This window comes from Castor canadensis, chromosome 5, assembly GCF_047511655.1.
Source record: "Castor canadensis chromosome 5, mCasCan1.hap1v2, whole genome shotgun sequence".
In the NCBI taxonomy this organism is placed as follows: domain Eukaryota; kingdom Metazoa; phylum Chordata; class Mammalia; order Rodentia; family Castoridae; genus Castor; species Castor canadensis.
In genome coordinates, this window is record NC_133390.1 from 108875639 (window position 1) to 108890216 (window position 14578).

At 43.5% G+C, this 14578-nt stretch overlaps 1 protein-coding gene and 1 long non-coding RNA gene across 7 annotated transcripts in view; one reads left to right on the plus strand and one right to left on the minus strand.

The window, feature by feature from the left end:
- The window catches only part of Schip1 (schwannomin interacting protein 1), a 708363-nt gene that overhangs the window by 36973 nt on the left and 656812 nt on the right, over window positions 1-14578 (minus strand). Inside the window, exon 1 of one of the 6 annotated variants that reach the window (XM_020172686.2) lies at window positions 13996-14249. The exons of 4 other annotated variants lie outside the window; for them this stretch is intronic. In XM_020172686.2, coding sequence (XP_020028275.1) covers window positions 13996-14025 — 30 coding nt within the window. In that variant the 5' untranslated portion in view covers window positions 14026-14249. Of the gene's footprint in view, window positions 1-3436; window positions 3937-13995; window positions 14250-14578 lie in introns of those variants that run through there. One more of the 6 variants, XM_020172685.2, reaches the window with a different exon arrangement.
- Window positions 1189-12023, plus strand: LOC141423303 (uncharacterized). The gene is made up of 3 exons (XR_012448052.1): window positions 1189-1304; window positions 7267-7346; window positions 10585-12023. It is a non-coding gene; the product is annotated as an uncharacterized lncRNA (long non-coding RNA).

Genomic DNA, 14578 nt, shown 5'->3' on the forward strand with positions numbered 1-14578 from the left:
TTGAAGAAAAGATCCTGGCCTGGCATGTGGAAGAGATGATCCCCAGGTGGCAGAGGTGGGCCAAGGCTCCAGGCTCTGGTGACTTAACATTGTTCTTCAAGCGTATTCATCCTCACAGACAGGACGTGAAGGTTAATGGAGGTCGACGGTGCTTTTCCTTGGTAATTGTGTGGGGAGGGCAGCACACTTGACTGGAATGGCAGCTGGCATTCTGTGCTCCTGTTTATTGCAGTCTATCTCCAGCAGTCATTTCCATTTACCTTTTAAAAAAACATGAGGCGCAGCTGTGGCTTCACTTTAAATATTGTTCCTTCCAGCCTTTTAATTTTTTCATGGGGTCCTCCCTAATCTTTCACTGTAATTGGATGCACTCTAGACACCAGAAACAGCACCTCTGCAGAACAAAGCCAGGCAAGCAGGTTTGTCTGGTCCCGGCACCATGCACCTCCTAGTGCACGTGGATGGCTCCCTTACTCTGCACATGGTAGCCTGGGAACAGGAGTTGGAGCCAGTCTTATGCCTCATGCTACATTAAGTGTTGCTGATTTCCTTTTCTCTCTCTCCATCAGCGTTATCTGGAATAGGGGAGTCCCCTGCCTTGGGACAACTTAGGGTATAAATTTTGGAAATCCACACTGGCTATCCAGACACTCTTGCAGGCAGCACCACTTCCACACAGTGGATTTTGCATCTTCGCCTCCTACCTGGTCTGTAAGCTTCCAGAGAGAAGGCCCAGTCTCTCTCCTGTGTTCCTGGCCTAGCACACAATGCCAGGAACAAGGAGGCTCTTGGTGAATAACGGAATGAATGAAGACATTGGCTCCTATGCCAAAGGCCACCTTGGTCCTGAAGCTGACCAGCCATGTGGCTCTTTACCAGGGAATAGAAGTTGCTCACAGCAGAACCAGTAAGCAGTAAGCCCAATGCCCACCCTCCCCAGATGTTGTCATGAACTCCACCTTCCTTCCTAACTACTGCGATCGGTTTCTGTTGAGTACAGTTTCACTATTATTATTGAATAAACTAGAGGTCTTTATTGAAACATCTTTCTTACAAGCAGAGCCACCCCCCAAGGAAAAGGAACAGATGCATAATCTTTTCCTTCCTCTGCCTTGGTGGAATCTAATTTTAGCCTTTGTAGAGTGACCTTTCCCCCTGAAGGCTGTTTGTCTGACTTTAAAACAACCCTGCAAAACAATCCCTATACGCATGTGGTTTTTATTAGGACAGCTGGTCCTGGGAGTTGTATCGCACCTGGGTATACCAATTTTCCAATTGTTCTTGACTACTGACCTCCAAGTCAGGTAAGAATACACAGGAAGTGAATGAAGAAATAGTAAGAATTTTTGTCTTTATCTATAAACATTTTGTTGTTTAAAATATCTATTTGTGTATACGTTTTAGACATATATTTTTACAATAGTGAATGAGTATAATTTTTGAATAAAATATATGTACATTAGAGACATGGGCTCAAATACATTTTACTGATGAATGCAAGATCAAAAAGCCCACAGGGCGGTTTTTTTATGGCATCTAATTTAATTTTCTACTTAGCCAACCAAAGGGTAAAAACATTAGAGGAAAAAAACTTAGAAAAGGAAGATTCTAATTAGGTAAAGTGATTTTTATATGAGGTAACTGTTTTTGTAAGGTTTATATGCAAAAAAAAAAAAAAAAAAAAAGCTGTGACGCCCTGTTTCACTAGAAGCTCTTAATGAAATTACAGCTTGTGTTTTTTTTCCAAGCATAATGAAGCCTTCATAGTAACCAGAAATACGAAAACACTTGCCTAAGAAAGGCAGCTGGAAAACTGAAGGAACAAGAGTATGACTTTCATGTTTGCATACCACTATCTGAGCATTCTAGAAGTTTCACCTGGTGGTTCTTTGTACTAACCTGTCAGGTACTGTTTCCATCAACCCTGTTAGATAACAGGTTACACCATGCACGCCTGTTGTGTTCTTGTGTATGTTTTGAAATTCCCTGAGCCTTAGCTTTCCAGGCAGTGTGTCAGGTTGCTGGCTTATCAAACCTCACCTATTCCAGGCATCTGGGTTTTCTCCCCATTTCTAAGTAGCATAAAGCCACAGCAACCAGACTTCATTGTTAATGCATTAGCAATGGCATGTCTTCCATTTTTGCTCAGTGTGAACTGATCTGTACCTTCCAATCTGAAAAATGGGTTGACAGAGAAAATCAGGTCTTTGGCACTCAAAACAGAGGAAATACGAGAACTGTGCACTTGCTTTGCAGGACTGGACAAGTGATCTGACTGGTGGCACAGTGTCCCAAATGTCTTTTTCAAACCCACTGCCAGCAAGGGGGTTGGACATCTGAGGAGTGTTAAGGTTTCAGGACTCTGCAAGCTTATCACCATGGGCACTCACTGCCTTCTTGGAGATCACAGAGGATGAAAATGTACAGGGCAATATGGCAGGCCCCTGACCTCTCTTACATGTTTATATTTCATCTTCTGGAGAAAGAACATAATTTATTGTGAATTGCCCTAATAAATAACGTACGTACTTGAGATCCGCTCAACCATGTACATGCATATGAGATATACACGACCAAATTTTACATTTCTATATTTAAGGTAAGAATAGAACCTTCTTTCCATAGCTCAGTCTGGGAAAAAAGCTAATGACATATTTGATTAAATTAAAAATTTAGCAGTGAATTTTACTGTTCTATCAGGCTGCATTAACTGACAGTTGCCTCTGAGGGAAAATTCATTTCCAGGTCCACCATGGACGAGCCCTTATTCTTCATGTTAGGCTGTTATGAACCACCCTTGACTTCTGGCCGATAATAAGAGGGGAAGGACGGTCTGTGTTTAGCCTTCTGTGGACAGACAAGCATATACTTGTAGCTTGATCTCATGACCTCACCCATATAACTAACGCTATTTTTAGTTGGGTCTGTTACTACTAGACAAGTACACATAAAACATCCCCAAAATATATTTACTGACTGTCAAAAGAAAAGGCAAGCAGAGAATTAGGAGATATTATACCAATTTTTTAAAAACTCAAACTTCTTTGTAAAACTTTGTACTTTTCAACTGTTAAAAGTGTCAAACATAGAAAGTTAGGTTAACATTCTAGTAACTGCCTCAGATAAACTGTCAATATATGTCAGTAATTTAAAGATGATCCCATTACAATGAAATGCAGAATTGAAATTTTCAACTTTGGGACAATAACATGTATTTTTAGTTACTACTATAACATATTAATATGAGCATAAGCTGGAAAAAGCAGAAAGAACCCTACTAGCTTAACACATTTGATTCTGTACACTTAGTTTTCCTGACTATATTTTGGCAAGGCTACTCATGAGGTGTGGAATTTGACCATTCCTCAAGGGCGATCTTTCTCCCAGTGAGAAAAATGGCTCAATTGTTTATAAACAAAAGAGTTCTCCCCCTTACCTTTTTATAATTCCCCTCCATACCCAATGGGGATTCTTGGCTGCTGATGTCATCCATTCCATCGCTGTCCAAATTCATCCTTGAACTCTTCAGAATTTCACTTAAGAAATAACCTCCCATGAATCCTAACGGGCTCAAGTGCCAGTTGCCCAGCACCCTGGCTAATGCTTCTGCTGACACAGAGAGCCAGCTAAGCGTCTGTGTCCGGCTGTGGTGGCCTTGCCCTCCCTGTCCCAGAGACACTGCCCCACCCGGTCTCCCTGGTTTGTTTCTCTCTGGGCACTGGGCAGCTGCCTGCTCTGAGTCTCACTCAGCCTTCCCACCATCTGCTGTCACCTTCTCCTGAACGATCCCACCCAGATTCCTCTCACAGCACCTTTCCTGTTCCCAATAAAGGAAGAGAGGCACTAAGCTTCAACCAGCTGACTCAACTCCATAGTTAAAAGGACTGAGTGTGGACTGGGGGTCTGTAAGGGAAAGGAGTGATCTTATTCTGAACCGGGTAGGTTATACAGGATAAAAATAGAAGCAAAAACTTCAGCTTCACAGACGTCACTAGAGAGCTGAAAGCTGGTGTCCCATGACAAAATGAAAACAGTATCATTTATAGGCTGACCTAGAAGACAAATGCTTGCCTCCCCCTTCCCATAACCGATCACTTCTTAAAATCAGATGTGAAAGTTTCGTCTTCTGGTAGGAGCCCCAGCAAGGGACTGAAACTGATTTTCAACCCAGGGAAGGACCCCTCTGCCCCAGGAGCAGTGCTTTGTTCTATTAATATAGGCAAGAGAAAAAGATCCATCAACTTTTCTTTAAATTCAGCCAGTGGCGGGCTTTTTCACAAAAGCGAACATTCTTTTCTGTTGCTCTCTTCACCATTTTCCCATGGCTTCTGGTTTTGTTTACAGCTTTACATACAGTGAGGGAAAAGGCCCAGAGCTGGAGGATGTTTTGGTATAAGAAGCAGACAAACAGAATTGCATACACACGCACATCATTATCAAATTACTACTGCCAAAAACTAAAAAAATACCCATTATTATTTCAAAAAGAAAAAGTTTGCAGGAAAAACCACTGAAGCACCTGAACTTCTGCTGGCATGCCCACCTTCAGAAGTCCACTTATTTCCCTTCATAATTTTTTTAAATAAATCAATTTGTGGAGGACTTGTGGTATAAATGTGTCTCCGCATAGTTTGTGGTGGCCCTAGATCTATTCAGCAAATGTTTTCCTTTGCCATCCCTGATCCAAATCTAAATCCCCCCATTCTATCCTCACCCCACCCCCAGCTCAGCTCCAATCACACAGTTGTCAGGCATCACAGTGATAAGCTCATCTCTTGAGACACACCCCCAGTTTGGCAGGGCTTCTCCCTTGCTGAGATTTCCCTGTCTTGCTCTTTTAGACCCCAGGACCCTCACTGTACATGGGGGTCCCCCGTCTGCAGGCAGGAGTATCCCTAGTGTCACTCCGTGTGCCATTAGCTAAAATGAAGAAGTACGTGCCCTCTTACATAACATAAAACCATGACAACGCATAACAGCCACCCTTTCCTGAGGGGCTGCTATGCGTCAGGCACTTTATATGTCCTTCCTACATGTCTTCGATCCTGGAGAGGATTGACAGTTTCCCTGAAAAACTATTATTTTATAATAGTATCTTTTTAGTTGCATTTTATATAGCTGAGCAAGAGGTAAGTAACTTGGCCAAGGCATGGCAGCCAGGCAATGATCTGGTCCCAATCTGAACCTGAGTCTTCTGCCTCTGTGGCCCACTCTGCAAATGGATGCGCTAGACTGCCCCCGTGAGAAACAATTATGCACAATAAAATCAGCAAGCGTAGTTTTTTAAAAATTAGGGTGCAACGCAGAGAAATCAGGCAGTGTTCCTATATAACAATGTCAGTAAAATGGTTCCTCCACTGCACATCTGGAACCCCCCACAAATGCCATGTGTGCCTCACTGACAATGCCTCAAGAAATGAAAGTTCTGCACTCATGACCTGGCATGCTGGAGGCTGGATTTTTCTTTCTACTTTACCACAGGGCTGTTAGTGCCACAGTGGCTTCTTTCTAACAGCCATTATATAGTTTCAGGCTGTTTGCTAAGGGGTCAAGATTTGTGTTTATTCATTTTATTTACCCCACAGCATCGAGAACACTGCCTTGCCCATGGTAAGTGGACAGTGAAGAGCTGTTGAGTGAATATGTGGAATGTGTTGTTCACAGTGTTTCCTCTAGAAGCTGTCCACAGTGAGAAATGCTAATGGCTTGCATTAGTGCTTGTGAGCTGGGATCTTCAGTGGGCCTTGCCTATGTATCAAGAGTAAAAATGGGTCTGCCCTGCGTCCAGGGAGGCTCCCCTGACCTCAGAATGCTGCAACTGCCTGTCACCCAACCCCCAGGACAGCTTCTCAGGAAAGCTCTATGACAGAAGCCCAAGGACCCTGTAGATCTTATAGGTGAGGGTCTAAAAAGCTCTGGGGATATGAAAAGTGGCTGTTTTCTGCAGTAGTAGCAATGCTACCATGGATGAACTGGTTTCTACCCACGTCATGCTGCTTAAGTTTAGCCACTATACCAGGTTCAGTCTCTTGCGTGGTTTAGCATCCTCAGCCACTTAGCAACCTATAATCAACAACTAGCATGAATGGACTCATAAAAATTTAGAGATTACAAGGCTCAGTATGATCCACAAAACTCTAAGACTAAGTTCTAACATCTTTTTACCGTAATTTTAACTGGGCTTAAGTATCTAGTTAAAATGAGAAAACCTAGATCAGGCCTGGTGGAACATGTCTGTAATCCCAGCTACATGGAAGGTGGGGAATAGGAGAAATGCAGGTCAAGGCTAGCCCAGGCTAAAAAAGAAAGTTAGCAAGACCCTATCTCAAAAAACAATCCAGGCATGATGGTGCACACCAGTAATTCCTGCTATGCGGGAGGCAGAGGTAGGATGATCACAGTCTAAGGCCAGCGCAGACAAAAGAGTGAGACCTGAAAAATAAAAAACTAAAGGAAAAAGGGCTGGAGGTGTGGCTCAAGTAGTAGAGCTCTTGCCTAGCAAGTAGGAGGCCTTGAGTTCAAATCCCAGGACAGCCAAAAAAAAGAGAGAGGGGAAAAACCTTAACTCTCATTACTAATTATGGACATATACATGAAATAACAGATACACTGATAATACATTAGCTATACACACAGGCACACATATATATACATTCATTATTATATATACACATACATTCATATCTCCTCTTTTGTAGGCAGGAACTTTAAAATTCAAAATGGACATTTCCCAAGCAAAGAACAGCAATGAGGACTACCTTTGCACTCCCCCACCCCGCTGACCTGCTCATCATAGCGGACTCTCTGTGAGAACGACACACAGACAGGTCACGCAGCTCAAGAGGACTGGTGCGAGGGCTCAAGGGGTGTCTGCAAGAGTGGGGAAGTTACTCTGCACCTCCCCAAAGAAGGTTCCCAGCCTGAACCCTTTCCAGACCAAGCTGCCAGCGCTCTCAGGATAGCCTGTGCTGGCTTGAAGTGGTAGCTACTTTCCTACCATGTGTGACAGGACTGATCTCTGAAGTTCTTGAGTTTTGCTACTCAAAGTGTATTCTCAGACCTGACCATCAGCAGAGCCTAGGGCTTTCTAGGAATGCAAAATGCTCAGGTATCACTTCACACCACCCTGATCGGAAGTTGTTTTGTTTGTTTGTTTTTATTTTTTGGTAGTCTTTGGGATTGAACTCATGACCTTGTTCTTGCTAAGCAAGTGCTCCACCATTTAAACCATGCCCTTAGTCCTTTTGTTTTTAATTTGTTTTATAGATAGGGTCTCGTGCTTTTGCCTGGGGTCAGCCTGGAGCCCTAATTCTACTACTTCATCTCCTCAGCAGCTGGGACCACAGGTGAGTGCTACCACACTGGGCTTGTTTCTCAGATAGGGTCTCGATAACTTTTGCCCAGGCTGGCTTCAAACCATGATCCTCCTACCTCCATCTTCCAAGTAGTTGGGATTACAGTTATGTACAACCATGCTTGGTCAGAAATTGCAATTTTAAGAAGAGATCTCCAGAATTTTTTTTTTGTTTGTTTTTAAATGTACCTTAAATTTCAGAAGCACTGCTTGAGAACTAAAAAAAAAAATTCATTATAAACTGTTATCTAGTTCAGACCATACTTCCAGGCAGTGTGGCAAGACCCTGATTTTAGATGTTTGGGATCAACACTGTAATTAATTTCATTTCCAACAAATCCAAATGAATACAAGAAAAGATGAAACAAAATCAAATGCCACCTTGGCAGAATGAGCAGAAAGTACAGCTGGGTGGTTTTGCAGTAGCTATACAAACAGGGTGATAACAGCCACGGGTGTCCTTCCTCCAGGGAACCATCCCAGGTCCCTCCTTTGCTGCTGCCCTCTCTAAAATGAACTGCTAGGCCCAGCTGCTCACTTCTCCCCTAGGAACCGAGCGCGTAGCCACTTAGAATCCCTGAGGCTGAAAGCGCCTCTTCCCACCCCTCACCCTGAAATTCAAGGGCTGGCAGCAAGAGCTTCAATTTCCTGTCAAGCTCTGCTCTGAACTGCAAAGCACATCGCTCACGTGAGCTAATGCTTTTAAATGACCATTATCGGCCACTGGTGGAAATTATTGACTCTGAGAACACTGTCCGCATTACTGGGAAATCACTTATGCACTGTCAAAAGCCTTTGCTAGTCATAGGTGGAAACCATCTCATCTGATTAACCCTCAGTTTCCCGCACCCTTCCCTTCAACCTTGAGGTCCCCATCCCACGGGCTAGATTTATAATCTCTTTTCAAATCAATTTCTCTTCTGTGTAAAGTTCATCTACATTTGCTTTGCTTCTCAATTAAGGTATTCTGATAGCTTGAAAATTTGCAGGTGTTTTTTAAATGGACTTTTCAGTGTAGGTTAAAACATTAAAATGACATTAGGAGTGTGGGTGGGGGAGGTGGCAGTGTTGGAAGCAGCCAATGTCAAACGCTTGCCCATGTCACATCAAAAAGATTGAGGACCATGGTTGTAAATCTCTCTGCTCAACTAAAAACTAAGAACAAGACCCTCATCTGCAGTCACTGTGAGGGTCACTGCAGCTTCAGATGGGACCTCATTATGTTCCTCTGAGGGACCGGGTCTCCCTCCCTGGGTGCTACCAGGCTCCTCTGATGGTTGCTTTCTTTTGAATTCAAGCAGTTTTGTTAAATTACTTTATATTTCAGGGAGCTTAGTAGTTTCTCATGCTTCTGTGTGGTGCACAGGGGACTATTAAGTACATCAGGATTTCAGATTTCCCTTGGTATGAGAATATAAATAAACAAGGGGATATGACTCTGTAGTGCTGAACTTCCGTTGCAAAATTGTGATGTGTTACCCAAGATTTTACAGATATATGCTGTGGATTAAACCAGGTTTACACTGGGCAGAATCTTACACGAATTCAAGTTTGGAGCCTTGTTTTCTCCTTCACAGGAAGAAGGAATTGAGGAACAGACCCTCCCTTGGTCTGGCTTCGATGGGGACAGGCTATAATTCCTTCCTTTGTTAATCATTAAATGACTTACTAGAATCTGGGATGAAGGGCTGCTTTCTCTTACAAGAATTTTAGGATATCTTGATGAACCACTTAAACTGATAAACTCTTTAGTTTTATCACTGGAGATCCAAACTGGATATCCTTTATTTTATGTGCTGGGCATGACACGTCCATTGGGTTGAAATATTTTGCCACAGAAAAATCTGGTATTCCATGAGGCAGAAAATCATCCCTCTATGTAGTAAAAGGATGTAATAAAATATTGCAAAATTCCGTGTATCAAGGAAGACATCTTGGGGATGAGTACTTGCCTCAACTAACTATAGATAATTTGAAAAGGCACTTGGGGATAGGTCAACAGCTTCCTCTTGGCAAAATTCTTGGGGTGAAGAGGTAGGCATGGGGTGTTTTCTTACTGCATTATCACTGGGAAGGCTGGGATATCTTAGCATCCCTTTGATTCATTTATCTTGTACTTGACTGCATCCTCCCCATTCTGACACATGAGGTTTTTTAAAGGCTGGCAACTGAGGTTTGGAAGTCAGGTACCTATACTGCTGGGTCACCTTTGCCAATTCCCTGTTGTACTGCGTAGACCGGAGTTTCTCTCTGGGTTGTGATGGGAAACTCAGATCCTTCAGCACCAATTGCCAAAAATACAATTCAACTCAAAAACATTTACTGAACACATATTCCATGAGTAAGGCAGGGGCTTATGGAAACTAAAACGAGGCTCTTGTCTTCAAGAAGACTTGTCTAAAGGGACAGACGGACCAATGTGTCCATAGTGTAAAAGATTCTAACAGAAGGATGCTGAGAAGGAGGAATTTTGACAAGGGGTAGGGGGTCTGGGAGGTGGGGATGAGGCACACGTAGTTCTCTGCAGGAGGTGGCATTTGAGCTTTGAAAGCTGCCTTAGCCTGCAGTGGGAGAAGCAGGTGGTGTGTGGGTGGGAGGCATGGAAGCCGGAGGTATCAGCAAAGAAAAAGAACTGATGGCAATGGGGGAGCAGGAGCCTGGAGTCTGGGGTCTGGAGGGCTCAGATCTCCCGCCAGGCCTCAAGTACCACACAATGGGTCTGGAATTTATCCTGAGGTACATGGGGAAGCACTAAAGATCTCTGACCTGCTTCTTGTGACCAGGTGCGTGTCTGAAGAGACTCTACGCTCCCAAAAGACAGAAAAGATGAGAGTCATTCATATACCATTTTGCCTTTTCTCTTTCATGTCCCCCTTCCCACAGTAGCAAAGAATGTGAGGGTGTGATCTCTATCTGTGGATTGCTTCGGCGATAGCAAGATGAAAGGGATGAAAGCATGTCATTGTTTTTACATACGTACATACTCTAAAACAAAACTGAAGAAGGGGGAAAATATTTGGGAGTTTTTAAGCAAAATGGACCCTTTGACCTGAACTTGTGCTTACAAGTTAACAATAATTCTAAGCTGTCTATCAGAGGCCATTCAGAGGAATTTGGCCTTTAGAAGGCTGCCAGGCTTGAAGCTGTGGGTAAGGTTCTTTCCTAAAGATGTTGGCTTCTTCCCAAGACTGGACTGGAAAATGGAGGTTGATAGCTCTCTCTTTTAACAGGGCTATGACCGAAAATGACAGCAGATTTCAGTCTGCTCCTGTGGATGCTGTGAGGGAGAAAAGTATTTGAACATGATGACAACGAGGGACCCTTAAAGACAAAACAACACTAGCCACTAGAGTTCCTCTGTTCACTCTTCCATGGCTTACGTTGCTCAGAGCACAGCGCTTCCAAACACTGGCTCCAATGGGGATGTTGAAGCTCGTGGGTGCAGTGAATCCCTTTGTTTCAACACAATCACCTATTTGGAGAAGCAATAGACAAGATTCAAGTTTAACATTACATATTAGCAAGAAACCACTGGGAAAAGAAGTGAAAACCACTTAACAAATCTTACTCAATGCTTGATGTGGCTCAAAGAAATGATGACAGAAGCTAGGTAGCTGGCCTCTTTGTGCAGAAAGTTGGCTCTGGAAACTCTCCTGCCAGGATGTTAACTGGAAAACCCCAGTTTCACAGATGAGAAGACTAACTATGAACCAAGGGATAAGCATGCATCCCTCTCCATGAAAACTGCAGGCTAATGGGAAGGAGCCCCATGTGTGCAATGTCTTTTTCCTTGGTCAATTTTATACATAGTAGGTAGGCATAGCCACCCATGTTACCTGAGGACCTACTCTAACCAGAAGGTACAAAGATAAAAATCCCTGTCCTCATGGACCTTACATGGAGCAAGGGAGACAGAAAACAGGCACATAGTTAAGTAAAATATATATTATGATAGACGGTGTTAAATGCTAAGCATAAAAATACATTAGGGAAGTGCAATAGAAATACTGAGATAGAACTAGGGAACCAAAAGCTTATTGGGTAAGACTAGAGAAGGTCTCCCCAAGAAGTGACACTAAGCAAAGGCCTGAAGAAAGTGAGAGTGAGCTGTAGGCTGGCCAAGGAAAGCCAGGATGCTCAGTTGGATGTAAATAAATGTGAACAGTTTTAACACATAAGTATGTCCCAAACACTGCAGGCTGTTTGTTAAATCTGGCAACCCCCTGGGGTTTGGGGGCTGCTAGAGGGGGAGTGCATGCCAGGCAGAGGGAACAGCAGGGCCCCCAGGCAGAGTTGGGGGAGGGCTGTGGGAGGAGACAGCAGGGAGCTGCTGTGAAGACCTGGGTTCCTTCTCTGAGTTGGGTGAAAAACGTTCAAAAATGGGATGAGAGATATGATCTGACTTAGGTTTAAAAGCTTACCTGGGATACTGTGGTGAAAACAGACTATGGGAAGGGCAGGGACGGACAGACCAGTCAGAAAGACATTATTTCTACAATGGTGATGATGATAAATCTGTACATATACACCAACCTGGGCACACAATTTCAGCCTGAGAAGTCCCATTCATGTCTTCTCCATTAGAGACTTCTTCAGAGACCGTGGTATGCATCATTTGTGGGGGGAAAGAAATTCTATCAACTCACTAAAAATGCTAACCTAAGGAATATTTTTAAATCACTGCATCATCATTCTTAAAAAAAAAGAAAGAAAGAAGCCCTAGTCAAAAAAGGGGGAAGTTTCTGAAAAATATCAAATAGTTGATGCAACTAGCAGCTGAGAAAGCACCATGCTCAGCATCTACAGCCACCTTTTCTGAAGCCAGTTGAGTGGGTGTGGAACTCAGTTTCTAAGCAGTATTAAGACTTGGCTTCCTGGCTCATGTTTCTGTTCTTGCTTCACTTCTTGAAGAAGGGCTTTTCAGAAGCACACACATGAAGATAGGTCTATTACAAGCCCCATGGTGAGGCAGACTCTTTTAAGTAGTATTATCACCCAACACCCTTAATTTTATTGTGGAAATAAGTAATAAAGATTTCAAAACTATTAAACAATGTCACTGTGATATACTGCAGTTCACATAAAATAAAATCGATTTGTCTTCCTTTAGAAAATGCATTTGGCTAATGTAGCCCCTCCTCTCCAGATGAAATTGCTGATATTTGGCCAATTATTCACCCTCCCAAAACAATGACTTCGCGTTCAGTAAGATGTGCTGAACTCCATCTTTTCACAAACTCCAAGATGAAAAGACACAGGGAATAATCTTACAGTAGCATAAGCTATGTAACTTCTCTGAAAAGAGAGAAGAACTATTTTAATATGATAGTAATTTCATCACGTGTAGTCACAGGCCACCCACAGACTAGGTTCTCAAGGATGGTGACATTCCCTACCCTGAAGTGCTGTATTATGTGGAAGTGACTTGTGGCTGTTTTCTCAGCATCTCTGCCCTCTTTGTCATGGAAAGAATTCCTGTGAAGCACAGATCTCAACATTTAGATCTATGTGCCTAAGTGTCCCATAAAAGGAAAATACTATAAAATGAGCCTATAATTATAAAACTCCAATTATTAAGCAGAGAAAAACGATATAATCTATCTTATAGGCATGTTTTACTTAGCTAGAAACCACTGCCTTGAGTCTAGTGAAATGTGTTCTGCCTGCATACATTTTGCACTGTGAAATCTGACCTTCTGAGAAACACCTGCTTGTCTCAGGTAACCTACCTCACACAAGGAAGAGGCATTGTTAAGTCAGAGAATTGGTCTCTTAGAATTTCTAAACTCGAGTCAGTTGAGTAATATCCCAATATCAGCTATCCAGGACTGGGATGAATCATGCCGAATCATGCCTGCAACTGCACAGAGCAATTTCTCTGAGAACATTCTTGCTGTCTGTTTACCAGGAGGATACATTCAATGTTGCCTCAACAATCCGAGTTGTAAGCAAGCCATTAATAAACACTCTGGGAATGATCTTTTGAAATTGTCTAAGTGCTTTAATTCATAACTCCCCCATAGCAAATTAGCACACAGATAGATGAACATGTGTTATTAAAATTTTTCGATGTGGAGTTTCCAATGCATATTGGTATCTTAATTCCTACTAACCATTTAAAACAACATACTAGTTAATAAATAAATAAATAAATAAAAAGTTCCTGAAGACATACAAGTGCAACTTCAAATGTCAAGTGTCCCCTGGTTGACTTCTCAAAAATTCTGCAATCGTCACTTAGGATTTCCATTTACACAATTTTCTTCAAGGCAATCCTAAAAACTGGATAAGAATTAATTCCCATTCATGGCAATGAGCAAAAGTCGCATTTGTCAATGTTATCCAAGCAGATTTTCCTCTGAACCCCCTTAAATTCAATTACAGTTCAAAGCAGTTGCTCTTATTTGCAGACATACCGAATATGTAACGCACAGATCACCTCTGTGGCTTTCACACATGCTTTAAAGGCCAAGGAAGCAGTATTTTCTGCCCCATTACTCCCCAGAACGCCTAATTACAATTCAGATACTGTCTGCGATGAAGGCCCGGAGCCCAGCCAGAGATGGCAAAATCCCTTGAAAATCCGGAAGGAGGCAACCTGCTGCTTTGGAAGAGGAGGCCTCTCCCGGAGGATGACGTACCTGGTACGAGCAGTTCTCCTGATGTACCATCTCAGTGCATCCTAGGGTGCAGACCCCAAAGCAGGACTGCGGGGCGAGGCTGCGTGGCGGAGCGAGGGCGCAGAGCCTCCCGGGCGCGAGAACGCGCGATGGGCAGCGGCTCCCCGCAGATTAAAATGGATGCTGTGTCGCCGATCACCCTGCGCAGTGGCACCGCCTGCGCGGGGACGCGAAGGCGAGCGCAGCCACCGCCGCTCCGCGCCGCTCTGTCCTCGGGAACCAGTGGCGCTGGCTCAGGAACCGGGAGCTGGGACCCGGCTGGGGGAGGGGGCGCTCATCACCCGCACAATCAGCCAATTATATTATAGGCACAAAGAAAGGGATCAGTCTGGGCTGGTGTGACCTTCTGGTGCTTTATGAAGGCAGTTAACTGATGTGGAAACATTCTAGTCCTCATTAGAGAGAAAAGGGCCAGCGAGGGAGAGGGACAGGCAGATACAAATCAATGTTGCAGGGGGACGGTGTTCCCAGCCTCCAGCATCATCCTTCCTGCCCATTACAGATGCTTGCTTGGTGCTTATTAAAGAAAGAGGCCTTAGAGATC